Source organism: Megascapheus bottae, chromosome 10 (assembly GCF_031878675.1).
Source record: "Megascapheus bottae isolate mThoBot1 chromosome 10, mThoBot2.hap1, whole genome shotgun sequence".
Lineage (NCBI taxonomy): Eukaryota > Metazoa > Chordata > Mammalia > Rodentia > Geomyidae > Megascapheus > Megascapheus bottae.
Window position 1 is genome coordinate 39,290,746 of NC_143518.1, and position 15,127 is coordinate 39,305,872.

The 15,127-nt window shown below is 51.3% G+C and overlaps 2 protein-coding genes across 5 annotated transcripts in view; both read right to left on the minus strand.

Moving 5' to 3' along the window:
* Atp8b2 (ATPase phospholipid transporting 8B2) overlaps positions 1–7,759 on the minus strand; it is a 32,545-nt gene extending 24,786 nt beyond the window's left edge. Inside the window, exons 1-9 of one of the 4 annotated variants that reach the window (XM_090340890.1) lie at positions 7,595–7,759; positions 5,355–5,422; positions 3,038–3,096; positions 2,628–2,741; positions 2,414–2,512; positions 2,068–2,129; positions 1,895–1,967; positions 1,329–1,399; positions 818–897 (exon numbers count right to left, since the gene is read on the minus strand). In XM_090340890.1, the coding sequence (XP_090197016.1) occupies positions 818–897; positions 1,329–1,399; positions 1,895–1,967; positions 2,068–2,129; positions 2,414–2,512; positions 2,628–2,741; positions 3,038–3,096; positions 5,355–5,385 (589 nt within the window). In that variant the 5' untranslated portion in view covers positions 5,386–5,422; positions 7,595–7,759. Of the gene's footprint in view, positions 1–817; positions 898–1,328; positions 1,400–1,894; positions 1,968–2,067; positions 2,130–2,413; positions 2,513–2,627; positions 2,742–3,037; positions 3,097–4,505; positions 4,673–5,354; positions 5,423–6,517; positions 6,652–7,594 lie in introns of those variants that run through there. The other 3 variants (XM_090340891.1, XM_090340889.1, XM_090340888.1) reach the window with 3 other exon arrangements.
* An 813-nt stretch (positions 7,760–8,572) lies between these two features.
* Aqp10 (aquaporin 10) lies at positions 8,573–13,117 on the minus strand. The gene is made up of 6 exons (XM_090340892.1): positions 13,013–13,117; positions 11,336–11,462; positions 10,202–10,339; positions 9,979–10,097; positions 9,503–9,720; positions 8,573–8,809 (listed from the first exon to the last, which is right to left on the minus strand). The coding sequence occupies exons 1-6, from the start codon at positions 13,115–13,117 to the stop codon at positions 8,632–8,634; spliced, it is 885 nt and encodes a 294-aa protein (XP_090197018.1). The 3' UTR covers positions 8,573–8,631.
* Positions 13,118–15,127: the final 2,010 nt, after the last annotated feature.

Below are 15,127 nucleotides of genomic sequence, written 5' to 3' on the forward strand. Positions count from 1 at the left end.
GTGCTTGCCTAGCATGCATTAAGACCCGGATTCAATTGCTCAGTACTGCATACAGAGAAAAAGGAAAAAGCTGGAAGTGGTATTGTGGCTCAAGTGGTAGAGTTCTAGCCTTGAGAAGGCCAAGGACAGTGCTCAGGCCCTGAGTTCAAGCCCCAGGACTGGCCAAAAAAAAAGAAGAAAAGATCGGGGCCGGGAGTTTGGCCTAGTGGTTAAAGTGCTTGCCTAGCATGCATGAAGACCCGGGTTTGATTCCTCGGTACCACATACATAGAAAAAAGCCGGAAGTGGTGCTGAGGCTCAAGTGGTAGAGCTCTAGCCTTGAGAAAATCCAAGGACAGTGCTCAGGCCCTGAGCTCAAGCCCAGGACTGGCAAAAAAAAAAAAAAAAAAAAAAAGAAAAATAATATACTGTAAATTGTTTAATATACTGTGAATTGTTTAATGTGGCTAACATACTGAGGGTAGAATTAGAGCACCGAGGGGACTGTTAATCTTTCTTCTACACTCTGTATAGTGTTATTATAAAGAACATATCATTATTCTTTTTTGCTAACAAGCAAAAAAGAATAAGCTGAGTTTCTCTCAACATATCCAGCAAGCAGGGAGCTGTCAGCCACAAAGCTCCTGACTGTTGAATGACTGTCAGCTCAAAAGTGAGTGGTAGCCCCCTGGCATTCCCAATATGTCCCTCCCAAAAGAATGCAGAGAATTGTATAATCACAGCAATCAAAAGTCAAAAGGCAAGTGTCCAATGTGAATGCTAAAACTCAACCCACCTCCTCCCTCTACCTGAATCATGCTTCTCCAAGATTACTCACCATCAAACTTGGCAAGCTTACTGATATCTCCCAGTTCTGAGGTGATGGGAATTGCCTGGCGTACTTTCATGTTGGTCTCTCTGGAAGAAAAGATCTCCTGAGTTCTGGCTCCTTGCCAGTCCTCTAGATTCTATCTGGGGAGGTGGTGAGGTACCTGATCACCACTATTAACCCAGCAAATACTTCCATGAACCCATGAACCCAAAGCCTTTCTTACCCTTAAATTTTCCTTTTCTTTTTTGCCAGTCCTGGGCTTGAGCTCAGCACCTGAGCACTGTCTTTGGACTTTCTCAAGGCAAGAGCTCTACCACTTGAGCCTCAGCACCACTTCCAGCTTTTTTCTATGTATGTGGTACCAAGGAATCGAACCCGGGTTTTCATGCATGCTAGGCAAGCACTTTAACCACTAGGCCAAACTCCCGGCCCCTACCCTTAAATTTTCTAAAAAACAAAACAAAACAAAACAAAAAACTTCATTTACTGTCAGAAAGCAAAGAGGGCAGACACTTACCCATCGAGTTCTGCTGTTTCTATGTAACACAGCCCATGGGGCTCACTACTGGAAAGAAGGAGAAGATCCGCCTAAGAGAGAAAATCTAATGAGAAATACAAATATCCAAACCTCCAGCCTCAGTGGACTCTGTAATGACTATTCCTCCAGTAAGCATAGACTGTTTAGTTCCAAGTACATGGAAGGTTGGTCTCAGGAATTTTAACATAACATAAGACTCTCCATCCAAGAAAACCTCCTTGTATAGGTGTTTAAGAGGCAACAGGAAGTCAGGAAGGACTCATTATTTCAGACCCCAAAAGAACCCAGCAAGCCAGGCGCAGTGGCTCACGCCTACAATCCTAGCTATGAAGGAGGCTGAGATCTGAGGATCACGGATCAAAGCCAGCCCGAGAATCTTACCTCCAATTAATCACTAGAAAATGGAAGTGGAGCTGTGGATTAGGGGTAGGGCAGTAGCCTTGAGCTGAAGAGCTCAGGGACAACACACAAGCCCAGAGTTCAAGCCCCATGACCCACCAAAAAAAGAAAAAACCCAGCAGACTCAAGAGGCCCTTGTCCCTTACCGCTACAAACTGGTTATTTTCTAGCTTGATGATATCACCAACACAGACATTCATCCACTGCTCTTGCTGGAGTCTGTGACAATAAGAAGACAGTGAAGAGGCTGACAGTAGCTATACAAGTTCCCAGAAGGTCTCCGTCCTCCCTAGAGCCCTCATTTCCCACTGGTACTCACATTCCATTGATCAGCACCTGAGACTGACGGTTATTCACCTGGTTATCACTCTTGTGGCGGAACTGAAGGAAAAGAATGAGAAAGGTAAGGTATCTTTTCTTGCTCTTAGAGGAATGGAGCATCAGTGGAACACAGAGCATGCTGGGTAAATCTTACATATACTTGTACATTTGTTCACCAACAACTCTTGCCTTGACTCCTCCTTCCTACCTCAGATACACTTCTAGCTGGATCAGAGAAGGAAGGTCAAGGTCTCCATGGAATTGTGCTACACGAAGGTGGCCTATGACCCAGGAGAGGGTAGGAAAGGGGGTGAATGGGGACCAGCAGGAGAATAAAAACTTACATAGTCATCAGTGGCATCTTTAACAGCTGTAATGGTAAGGACAAGAACCAAAGGCACAATGGTGGTGAACCAGGACAGGGAAGAGATCTGCGGGATCAACTGAAAAGAGAAAAGAGAAACATGCTTCAGAGGCTCCAGCCAGTCTTCTTTTGCTCTGAAACCTTCCTCTTTTTTGGCTTTATGAATCCCAAAAGGATCACTATGGATCACTCACCTGTAGAATGAGAAGGAACAGGAAGTAAGTGTTGGCAACTTCCTGAAACTGCTCAAAGAGGTTGACAGGCAGGAAGGTGACAATGTTGTACTTGGAGGTCTTGATGCAGTTACTCTGTGGCCACAGAAGAAAAGTGATCAGCCACAATAGAACCAGACCGAGGCTACCCTCTCCATTTTTCTACTTCCCAAACCCTTGCCTCAAAAGCCAGCAACCATAAGTGTGAAACAGGGACAGAGGAGGAGAGAAAATGGAGGCATTTCACTTCACCAGCGGAAGGCCTGGAAAATCAGCACAATAGCAGTTGCCTTTGTCTCCAGACACACCCTTCCCTCTCAGCCTCAGAAGTTCCTGTACTGCTTCCCCTCTCCTATTCAGGAAGAGGAAACCAGTTCACTAGTGTCACTTACCGCATACTGGAATTTCTCATTATATTCTCGGTCATTAGCCCGTGCCCTCCTTTCTTCTTCTGTAATAGAAATGATGCTGTAGTCAGGAGGAGAGAACCAGCCAATATTCACACCTTGCTAGGACTATCCAACTTTTGTATGAGTTACATTAAGGGCCCCTACTTCTTTCCACAGAATACAGCTTCCTGGAATTAGCTCCACACCTTGGATGTCACCTTGGATGTCATTAATTCTTCCCCCTAGTCCTTCTCTCATTGATGGCCTGTGCAGGTGGCTCTAAAGAACTCTAAACATGCTTTGTTCTTTTCTCCATTTTTTTTTTTTAACAAGACAGGAATTCACCATATAGCCCCGGCTAGCCTCCTGCCTCAACCTCGAGTGCTGAGATCACGAGCATACACACATGCCACTGTGCAGGTTACATTCATTGACAAGGCTATGTTCTCTTTTCCCCACTACTAACTGTTAAGGTCTTCCACAGGACACTCAGTGACTTCTCCAACCACTCTGTAGCCAACAGCAGTTATGGGAATTCCCAGACCCTTTGCTACTATTATCAATGTATCCATCATTATCAGGATAGTAGCTGAAGATACAAAGCACCCTTGCTCCTGGGAACCAATGCATGCCCCCTAATCTGGGCAGGAGTAGAGTCAGTGGTAAGACAGGGTCATGGTGCCCTGGAGCCGCTCTGCGGCAGCATCCCAGCCCCACGTGCAGTCCCTCCACAGGAGTCTCTGCTTGTCACATGTAGCCAGCAGCAGCTTCTGACTGGCCAGCAATGACATCACCTTACAGCAAAGCTTATCTTCAAGTAGAAGGTGGGGGTGGGGTGGTGCCAGGGATATGGGACTTGCAGACTGGTACAGACATGGGGGAAAGGGAGAAGGAGAAGCAACTGAAATGCTCTCACTTAATCATCACTAGGTTAGCAACACCTGGCTAGCTCTACCTATCCTGAACCTCTGCAGGTTCCAGACTGCAGGCACCAAGTTCAGAATAAGCAGAGTTGCCATTCTATGGCAGGTTCCCATGAAGAGTTACCATCTCATCTCCCGGGGTCAATATGATTTCAGACTACAAAACAAGTAACTTGGTTAGGCAGTAAACCTAAAGCCTCAAACCTGCCTGGGAGGTTCCAAACCTCTTCCCCTAAAATCCCAGCAGAGCCTGCAGAGCATACTGCAGCAACAAAACTCTAAGCTGGAGTCCCCAGACAACAGAGCCACTCTACTCCCAGAAGCTTCCCCCAGAGGGGTCCCCTCCTGCTGAGACTTAGCAACATCACTACAGAACACGCACACACAAAAAAGTAGGTACTCCATCTGCAGAGAGGCAGGATCTTCGGGTCTGGAAAAGGGGGGAGGGGACATTGGGGGAGGCTGGGGACAAGAGAATGTGGGGACTACAGGGAAGAAGGGGGCAGATTCTCGGTGCAGGAGAGCTACCAGGCATTGCCTCCTATTACCTGTCCCCCAAGAGGGCTTCTTTCGGCTCCAAGTCGGAGGTGCCCCAGCCCGGGCCCACTTCTCGGGCATCTCCTTGGGGACCGTCATGATCCCGGTTTAAGTTGGGGAAGGCGCACTGTCTGTCCTTGGCTTCAGAAGTGCCAACAGGGTGGCCCCCCGGGGAGGTGCAAGAGCTGCGGCAGCTCGGAGGGGTGCCCCGGACACCCAGTGCGCGCACTGCCCGCAGCCCAGGCCATCCTCACAGCGCCCGGCGAGCCGGGACCGCTTCGTCCCCGGCTCAGCTGCGCCACCGCCAACGCTCCGGAGCGCCCCCCCCCTCCCGGGCCAGCGTGCGCTGAGTGGCCCAGGCCTCGGTGCCCACGCCCCGGGCTCCGCCTCCGTCGGCTCCCCCCACTGCAGGGGCAGCAGCCTGCCAGCGCCGCGTAGGCGAAAGCCAGCACTAGGGCCCCGCCTCTCCCGCTCCCCACCCCGGCCTATGCGGGCGAGCTCATGGCCCGCGTTGTCCCGGACAACCACTCTCATCTCCCACCTCCACCCCTACCTGCAGGAAAACTAGGAGGTCCCAAGATGGGAAAATGAGGGGAGAGCAGGGGCTAAGAAACGCAAGGCTGCCCCCAACAAGATCACAGGTGTGCCTCGGCGGGGCGCCGGTGCGCAGCACCATTTCTGAAGATAAACCCACTAAAGGAATCCGCGGAAAAAGTCAGTTTCCTAGCTAGGATGTGTAAGGGTTTTGTACATACACTTTTACCAGACCCCTATTGTTGCCCCTTTTCCCTTGAATCCCAAACCCATAATGACATCCACTTTCCATAGTCTCAAGGACCCACAGTCCTGGCCCTTCTTACCTGGGGGGCGCTTTTTTGCACACAGTGCCATCTCACCCAGCAAAGTCCCAGCAATCCCATGGGAGACCCTGCAAGAAGGCGACAGAAGCCAGTGGTCAGAAGGCTAAGGGTAGATAACCCTTCCAATCTCCTCATCAACTCCCTCCTGAAGACTCTCTTCTCTGGCTCTGAACCCTACCAAGAAAAGGGGCTTTCTTTCCCCTCCTGCCTTAGAGAACATGGGAGGGGAGTTAAGAGTTCAAAAGATGCCGGGCACTGTGTGTCACACCTGTAATCCTAGCTATTCAGGAGGCTGAGATCTGAGGATCAAGGTTCAAAGCCAGCCTGGGCACAAAAAGTCCGTAAGACTCATATCTCCAATTAACCGCTAGAAAACAGGAAGTGGAAGAGGTGCTGTGGCTCAAGGTGTAGGGTAGGTAGCCTTGAGCTGAAGAGCTCAGGGACAAGGCCCAGGTCCAGAGTTCAAGCCCCACAACTGACCCCCCCACCAAAAAAAAAAGAGAGAGATCAAGTCCAGCAGAGAAAAAGTTGCTATTGACAAGAGGGACACAGCTCTCAAGGTATCTATTGGAGAAACAACCACTGTCCCATCTGCCTTCCTGCTATTCCTGACCAAGACTGCTGCTGCATGTACTAGAAAGCGAAGTACCCCACGGGCAGGGTGGAGGAAACATAATGTAGGAAACACCTGGCAGGGCATCAGGAAATGGGGTGGGCAGGCTCCACCCGTCTAAAAATGCTCCTAATTCCCCTTCCCCCTTCCTAGAGCTCCCATGATCACCTCCTCCACAGAGAAGCCCATCATATTAGATGGTACCGGCCTTCACTTCCTGCACAGGCAGTCCCCAAACCACTTCCTCTCAATCTGGGCAGGCGCCCTTTGTGAGTCAGGAGAGAGGGGTCTTCCTGACTCTGCCTGGGAGGCACCCCTTCTCTCTCCCACATTAAGCCTAGGCAAGTCAATATGGCACTGGATATAGGATCAGACACCACTCACATCAAAGGGGGCTCTGCTTCTCTCTACCTCCTTTCCCAATATCCCTTCTTTCTTTAAAAAAGAAAAAAAAATAAAAAGGAGGGGAAGTGCTAATTAGTCTGGCCTAGGAAGCAAGCCTGAGTATCCTATTTCCCAGCCTGGCCAAAGGAAACTGCCAGTAGGTCACCTCTTCTTCCTTTGGGTGGAAAGGCTTTCTCCACCTCCTCCTTGGTTCCCCTCTCTCCAGCCTTACTGGGCTCACCCCACCAGCCTGTTAGCCCCAAGAGATACTAATTGCCTGTCTGCTCAAGGTATATAATTACAGAGACCGGGCCCACGACCCAGTCACCAACACCAATTCACTAACACAGCCTCCTTCCCTGACCTAAAGTCCTCAGAGTAATAAGTCCTTTTCATCCCTGATGCTCCCCAGCTATGGCAGGCAAGGGTGCCTGGCTCAGTATGGAAAAACCTCATGCACATTTTAGAGATGCCAAGCCCTCCTCCAGGGGCCCCAGCCAGGGTCTCCACCCAGTCTAGAGCATGAGTCATGGGAGGGTGGGGTGTGGAGGGAGAGATTGAAAGAGAAAATGCATGGTGGGCATACAGCAAATCCATTAGCTAGACCCACTCTGGGGAGAGGTACCAAGAAGCATGGGCCAATCCAAAAGATTGAAAGAGTTCGTGGGGGAGCCAGGCATCTGGACACTGAGCAGCAAAGTTGTTTTACCTAAGAGACCCTGGGGAGAGTGAAAACAGGGACAGGGAGAAGAGCTGGCGGCCGGGACCCGGTGCTCCGTCCTGGGTTCTCTGAGCAGGTCAGGCCCATCAGCCACGTCGCCCTGCCCCACCACCGCACCCCAGCCCCCTCCACAGAGCCCCATCTCGGATAAAACTAGCCGGCCCTGGGAAGGAGGCAGTGCCCCAGCTCCACCGAGATTCCCCTCCGAGCAAGCCCGGCGGGGCGCCCCGGGCCCCCAACGCCACCCCAGGACACCTTCCGGCGCCCAGGACGAGACCCAGCCAGGACCCTGCCCGGCTCTGCGCCCCCCAAGCTACCACCACCTTCCCGAGACAAAGCCCCGCTCTCCGGGGCACCCCAAGTCGGGGGCCGGGGATCCCCCTCACCCTTACACCTCTCGGGGTGGGGCGCCCCAGCCGGCACCCCGTCCTCCCATCCGGCGGGGAGTCGCCCGGCCCCGCTCCCCTCGGCCCGCCGCGGCCGCCTCTCCCCAGCGCGCTGGCCCCCGCCGCCTCGCCTCACCTCAGCGCTCGGCGCTCGGCGCCCGCCGCGGCCGCCCCGTCCGGCCCATGCCGGGGGCTGGGGCGGGGGGCGCTGGGCTCGACTCCCCGCGGGCTCCCGCCCCCCCCAGCTGCGGCCCCGCTCCCCCCGGGGGCCTCGGCCCGCTACTTTGTGTCAGTTTCGGCCACCACGGGGCGGAAGTGACGGCGGCGGCGGCGGCTGGAGGCGGGGGGCGGGAGGGGCTCTGGGGAGGCGGCGGGCGGGCGCGCCGCCATCTTTGTGCGGGGCAGGGGGAGGGTCGGGGTCTGAGGCCCACCCCGCGCTTCCGCCCGGAGCCCTGAGCGCGCGAGAACGCGGGGCTGGGGACGCGCGGGGGCCCGGCCGGCCTCTCCGCACCCAGAGCATCTCCTGGGAGGGCGAGGCGTCTCCTGCGCGGCCGGGCCGCGGCCCTCCGCTCCGACCCCGAGTGGGGCGCCGCCCCAGGGTGGCTGTGCTGCCTCAGTTTCTCCTCCTGGGACGGCAGGGGCGGCGCTCGGCCGCCCCCCTCTCTGCTTCCTTCCACTCCCCCTGGGTGGGGACAGGTTTGGTGATTTGGGGGAGGGGGGTGGTTTTTTTTTCCACCTGGGGGCGGCAGAGTCCAAGGGGAAGTGATCCTACGAGGGCCGAGGCCGGCCGGTCGTCGGAGCGGGAGCCGGGCCTCGGGGGCCCAGCTTGGGCGGGGACACCCCTCCCGCCCTCGGAGTCGGCGGCCAGCATCCTCCCTCCGTCCCTCAAGTTCCCACGGCCTCGCAAGCCTACGGTCGGCGCGCGCGCCCCCTGGCGGCTGCTCTGAGCACCTGCGTCCCTAGAGGTCCCGCGGGTCAAGGTGGAACAATCCCATCCTGCCAGCAGCTCCCTTTCTCCACCTGTGCCAGCAGTGGTCCTTCCCCGGGTTAGGAAGAAGTGTGCAAACAGAGATTGTTTTCTGGGTCTAGATTATTAAGGTAAGGAATGCGTGTGTAAGCTAGCATTGGCGTGGCTGCCTTCTCATCCTGGAGTGAAGCCAGGGCCTGTGAGAATCACAGTTTACTCTCCAATGGCTTGGCTGAGGCAGGAGTTTCCAAATCTGACGTTTCTGGAGCTGATTCTGAGTCCTCAGGGTGGTGCAGAGCCACCATCAGCTGGTACGTGGCTGTGCCAAGCGTGACCCCCACCAGAGGAGCCACTACAGGCACCCACCACCAGCCATTACCAGCACTGTAAGGAAAGAAGAAAAAGGAGATATCAAGGCCGTGAGAGGTGGCTCACACCTGTAATCCTAGCTACTCAGGAGGCTGACATCTGAAGATCAAGGTTCAAAGCCAGCCTCGGCACTAAAGACTGTGAGACTCTTATCTCCAATTGCTCACTAGAAAAGGGGAAATGGGGCTGTGGCTCAAGGGGTAGGGTGATAGCCTTGAGCTGAAGAGCTCAGGGACAACGCCCAGGTCCAGGGGTAGGGCAGTAACCTTGAGCTGAAGAGCTCAGGGACAGACCCGGGCCCAGACCCACCAAAAAGAAAAAAAGGAGATGACATCAAGAGTTGTCTGTTTTAGCTTTCCCTCCTCCCAGGGACTGGGAGCTCCTTCAAATAGTCCCTGGAATGACAGACAAGATGTTTTCACAGCAATGCATAGCAGTTGGAGCAGAGAGAACCCCAGCAGAGCTTGCCCTGTCCTCTGGCCATAAAGAATCATCTCAGTGTACAGATTTTGCCAGAAGAAGAAACTCATGTGCTCAGAACACAACCCTTAAATCTTACTATTTCAGTGAAAAGGTGGGGAGGGAGAGTGTGAGGTTTGGAGAACACTGTCCTAAGAGGTGGAGAGAACTATCTAAAAGAGAGCTGGTGAAATGGCCCTTATCAGAGGGAGTAAGTGCAGGACCAAACCAGAGAAGGCTGACTCCCACCTGAAGACCTCAGGGCCCCATCCAGCCAAGTAGGTGAAGAGCCGTGGACCCAAATCCCGAGCAGGGTTGAGTGGAAACCCACAGTTGACACCCATGGATAGTCCAATGGTCAGGACCAGCAGCCCCACCACCACAGGCTCCAGACCAGCAGGCACGCCCTTGTTTCGTCTGTCCAGGATGGCTAAGAGCCCCACAATCAGCATCCCAGTGCCCAAAACCTCAGAGTAGATAGAAGATGAGAAAAGGGTCCTTGTTAGCTGCCAGCTAGTCCTCCATCTGCCCTTCCTCACCCAGACACTTCTCACCACCACCCCTTATTATCACACGTCCTATCTAACATAGGCAGCTGGTTTGGGGGTGGAGTGCCAGTGTAGAACCAGTTCTGAATTTTCACACCAAACCTCCACAGTAGGCCAGAATGTACCAAAGGGAAAGGCAAAGGTTAGGACTTTTCCAAGTCTTTTTCTCATACCTACCTGATCCAGGAAGCCATTGTTCAGGGATAGATAGGGTGCAGGGTAGGTGGCAAAGATGGAGGCTGTCTCGGTGGGTCCAGTCACAGTCAGATCCCCACCTGTATAATTCTGTAGGGCATCTTCAGGAGAGAACACCTAAAGTTTCCCATCTTTGCTCATCCAAACCTATACCCAGGTACCCCTGCCCACACATAGATGGCCCCAGCCCTAGACCCTCTGTTACCATAGTAGAGAACATAGGTGACTCCTGAGGCACAGAAAGCTGCCAGCAGCTGCACAACACAGTAAATTGGGAACTTGGACCAGGGGAAGCGTCCCACGAGGCACAAGGCCAGGGAGAAGGCTGGATTCAGGTGGGCTCCTTGAAGCATCAAGGAAAGAAAACCAGTCAGCATCTATAAATATCACTGCCAAATACTGTCACCAAACAATACCAATACAACATACAACCCTACAGCATTTTAAAACAGCATTACTACTGGATACCTATAGTCCTAGCTATTCAGAAGGCTGAGGTCTGAGCATCAAGCTTTAAAGCCAGCCTGGCAAGAAAGTCTGTGAGGCTTTTTTTTTTTTGCCAGTCCTGGGGCTTGTACTCAGGGCCTGAACACTGTCCTTGGGATTTCTCAAGGCTAGCCATAGCATCACTTCCAGCTTTTTCTATGTATGTGGTACCAAGGAATTGAACACGGGTCTTTGTACATGCTAGGCAAACACTCTACCACTAGGCCAAACTCACAGCCCAAGTCTGTGAGACTCATCTCCAGTTAACCAGCAAAAAGCCAGAAGCAGAGCTGTGGCCTAAATGGTAGAGTGTCAGCCTTGAGAGAAAAAGCTAAGGGACAGTGCCTAGACCCTGAATTCAAACCATAGCCTTGGGAGTGGGGAGGCAGTATTACTTCCATATGCTGCAGGAATTAAGACTCAAAAAGTTTAAGTGACTTGGCAAAGTCCTGCAATGAAGCCAAGATTTGGACCTGGAGGATGCTGCATCTCAAGGTTCTGGCCAGGCCTACTGAAACTGCGTGTATCTGAGGTAAAAGCAGGGGAGGTTCTGAACAGAGTCCAGGGAGCTCCAGAGGCTTCAAGGTGTGAGGTACAAAAGGATATCATGTAACCTTAACACCTGTTATAAATTTCTGCCTAAGTGAGTTCATGTTTATTGTAATGAAGGAAATAGACTGATACTGGACAGGGAAGGAATAGAGAGGCCAAAGGCCTACCTCAGTCCAGAGTACTAGACAAGCTCAGGGACATAATGTCCATGAGTCACCAGAGGGTGTGACTTTTCATTATCACCAGGTCCCATTCACATGCACATCGTACATTTTCAATGACCAGACCCTGCCCTCCTTACCTGAGACATTGCCAGCCACGTAGATAGCTATTGTGACGGACAGAGAGCCACCCAGAAACATGGTGAAGAAGTTGCCCTTTGTTTCTCTGCTGGTGACAGCCTGAGCTACAGCACCCTCAGTGAGGAGCTAATGGAAAAGGGGAGATGAGGAACTGAGAATACAGGACACCAACAACAGAGAGAGAAGGTTCCAGAAATAGTCACAAGACCAACAAGGAGAGGAGAAAAACAGGAAGGGGAAAAAGAAAGGGAAAGTTGGGCACTGATGGCTCATACCTGTAATGGTAGAACTCAAGAGGCTGAGTTCTGAGGATCATGGTTCAAAGCCAGCCTAGGAAGGAAAGTGTAACTCTTTTCTCCAATTAACCTCCCCCCACCCCTGCAAAAAAAAAAAAAAAAAAAAAAAGCCAGAAATGGACCTGTGGTTGGAGTGATAGAGCATAGAAGGGAAAATTCAAAGCCAAGAGTGTGGCCTAGTGGCAAAGTGCTTGCCTAGCACACAAGAAGCCCTGGGTTTGATTCCTCTGTATAGCATACACAGAAAAAGTCAGAAGTGGGCCGGGAGTTTGGCCTAGTGGTAGAGTGCTTGCCTGGCATGCACAAAGACCGGGTTCTATTCCTCAGTACCACATACATCGAAAAAAGCCGGTGTTGAGGCTCAAGTGGTAGAGCTCTAGCCTTGAAAAAGTCCAAGGTCAGTGCTTAAGCCCTGAGCCCAAGCCCAGGACTGGCAAAAAAAAAAAAAAAAAAAAAAAAGAGGTGCGGTGGCTCAAGTGTTAGGGCACTAGCCTTGAGAAAGTTCAAGGACAGTTCCCAGGCTCTAAGTTCAAGCCCCAGAATTGGCAAAAAAAAAAAAAAAAGGAACAGTTAGAGACTCCGAACCAGCACAAAAACAAGTGGGAAAGAGAGGGACAGTAAAAGGGGTGGCCCTGATCAAGACACATTATACTCCTAGATCAGCATGATGAGTCGAAACCCTTTGGTTCAACTATTTAAAGATTAAAATGATTTTTTTAATTTAATGGGAAAAATGGAGGAGAAAGAAAGAAAGGGAAGAAAAGTAGGAGCTAGAGAAAGTCAGGAATCCAAAAGAGAAAGCAACAGAACAAAGAAGGATTAGGATCCAGGTACTGGTGACTCACACCTATAATTTTTGCTATTCAGAGACGGAGCTCTGATGATTGTTGTTCCAAGCCAGCCTGAGAAGAAAAGTATGTGAGACTTCCTTTTTTTTGCCAGTCCTGGGCTTGAGCTCAAGGCCTGAGTACTGTCCTTGGGCTTTCTCAAGGCTAGAGCTCTACCATTTGAGTTACAGCACCACTTCTAGCTTTTTCTATGTATATGGTACCAAGGAATCGAACCCAGGTCTTAATGCATGCTAGGCAAGCACTCTACCACTAGGCCAAACTCCTGGCCCCAAGTCTGTGAGTTTCTTACCGCTACTAAACTAGCATAAAAAGCCAGAAGTGGATCTGTTTCTCAAGGGCCCTAGCCTTAAGCAAAAGAAGCTCATGAACAGCACTCAGACCCTGAGTGCAAGCCCAGGACCAGAATAAATAAATAAGGTTAGGAGAGACAAGAGGGAAGAAAAAAGAAGAGGCTGAGGGGGCTCCCAGAGGAAGAAAGGATAGTAAGGAAGCCCACCTCCCTTTTCTTCCCATCAGTTCCCAGGCCTACCAACAATACAAATACTCCCAGGAACTCTGCCAGGCATTGTCGGACCAAGAGGTTGCGGATCCGAAGGTGTTCCTTAATTTGAGCCAGGGGCTGCGCACCTGCCATGGTAAGGATACCCTACCACCACTGTTTACTACTTCTTTTCTTTGCACTGGCAGCAGCTGCCACATAACTACTATCTGCCAGAAGAGAAGATAAGAAAGGAGACTTTAAAACCAGTTACCACAACTCAGCTACTATCTGTGCACATGTGATGACTAGACAGTATAGCTGTCAATGTTAGTGGAAGCCCAAACATAGGAAGTTTGCCCAGGCCCTGTGTCTTCAGTCCTTCATCCCCACCTCCCCTAGCCTCCCCCTATACCGATGGTTTTGGAGGCAGGGGAAGTGCCCTCCTTCATGTCTGTTGGTTCTCCTTGTCCTAAGACAACTGTATTACTATGAATCCCACTCTCTGGAATGAAGATACTGAACCTTAGAAATTCCCCTAAGAGGGTTGGGAAGGTAGCTTAGTGGTAGAATGCCTGCCTATCATGCATGAAGCCCTGGGTTTGATTCCTCAGTACCAGAAAAAAAGCCAGAAGTGGTATCCTGGCTCAAGTGGTGAAGTGCTAGGCTTGAGCAAAAGAAGTTCAGGGACAGTGCCCGGGCATGGCCCAGTCCCCAGAACTAGCCAAAAGAAAGGAGGAGATAAGAGTTTCATGGGCTTTAATGCCCGGGCTGGCTTTGAACTGGGATCGTCAGATCTCAGCCTCCTGGCGTGGTGGCTCACGCCTGTAATCCTAGCTACTCAGAAGGCTGAGATCTGAGGATCAAGGTTCAAAGCCAGCCCGGGCACAAAAGGACCTGAGACTCTTATCTCCAATTAACCTCTAGAAATGGGAAGTAGGGCTTGGCTCCAAGGTAGGGTGGTAGCCTTGAGCTGAAAAGCTCAGGAACAGCACCCAGGCCAAATTCAAGCCCCATGACAGAAAGAAAAGAAAAGAAAAGGAGAAAGAGAAAGAGAGAAACATTCTGTAGGGAGAGTGACACAGAGAGAAAAAATTCCCCTAAGTGAATTCAAATCCAGGACTTCTGACTCCACAATACTTCTCATCTGAGATGTGATTGATGCCTTTCTGTGAGGAAAGAGAGAGAGAAGGAGAGGAAAGCAAGCTAGCTAGTTACATGTGGAATGCTTGCATTTGCTTCAAGTAGGCCAGGTGCCTCCTGCATGACATGAGATGAGGATGTTACGTGACTGTCCTCTGCTGCCTGCCACTCTTACTATGCATAACACAGAAACAGATTCTATTTCTTTTCTGTTTTTGAGCTCAGGGCCTGAGCACTGTCCTTGGATTTTCTCAAGGCGAGAGCTCTACCACTTGAGCCACAGCACCACTTCTGGCTTTTTGCTACATATGTGGTACCGAGGAATTGAACCCGGGTCTTCATGCATGCTAGGCAAGCACTCTACCACTAGGCTAAACTCCTGGCCCAGATCCTATTTCTTGATTCTTTTTCAAGTCTTCAATTCATTCAAGTGAGTCAAATTCTAAACACTGAGGATACTGTAATACTTGTTATAGCTTTTGCCCTCCTAGCTTATGTGGAAACAATGTAACAACTTAAAAAAAAAAGCACCATATTTAGCCAGACACTTGGCTCATGCCTGTAATCCTAGCTACTCAGGAGGCTGAGATCATAGGATTGTTGTGCCAAGATTGTCCCATGTTCTGGGAATGACCCCCTCTCCCCCCACCTTGCTCAGGGCCCATGTACTAGGAATCAAAAACATATGTTCCCGGAACTAGCCTGGACTTGAACTCCAGGTGACAACAGCCCAGTGCTCAGTGGTTAGACACCTGAGCTCTGACCAATCCTGAAGCGACCAGTGGTTCGAAGTTACCAAACAACCAATCAGGTGATTGTAACTATGGAATTCCCCTATAAAAGCTATGTAAAATCTTTGTTCAGGGCCTCTTAGCGTTGCTGGCTATGGGTACATGGAGGTCTGAGTTTAAACTCGTAATAAACGACCCTTGCTTTTTAGCTTTGACCATGGCCTCTGGTGGTCTTTTCGGGGTTCTAGGAATTCGGGTACAACATTTGGTGCATTGGCCGGGAACCCCCAAG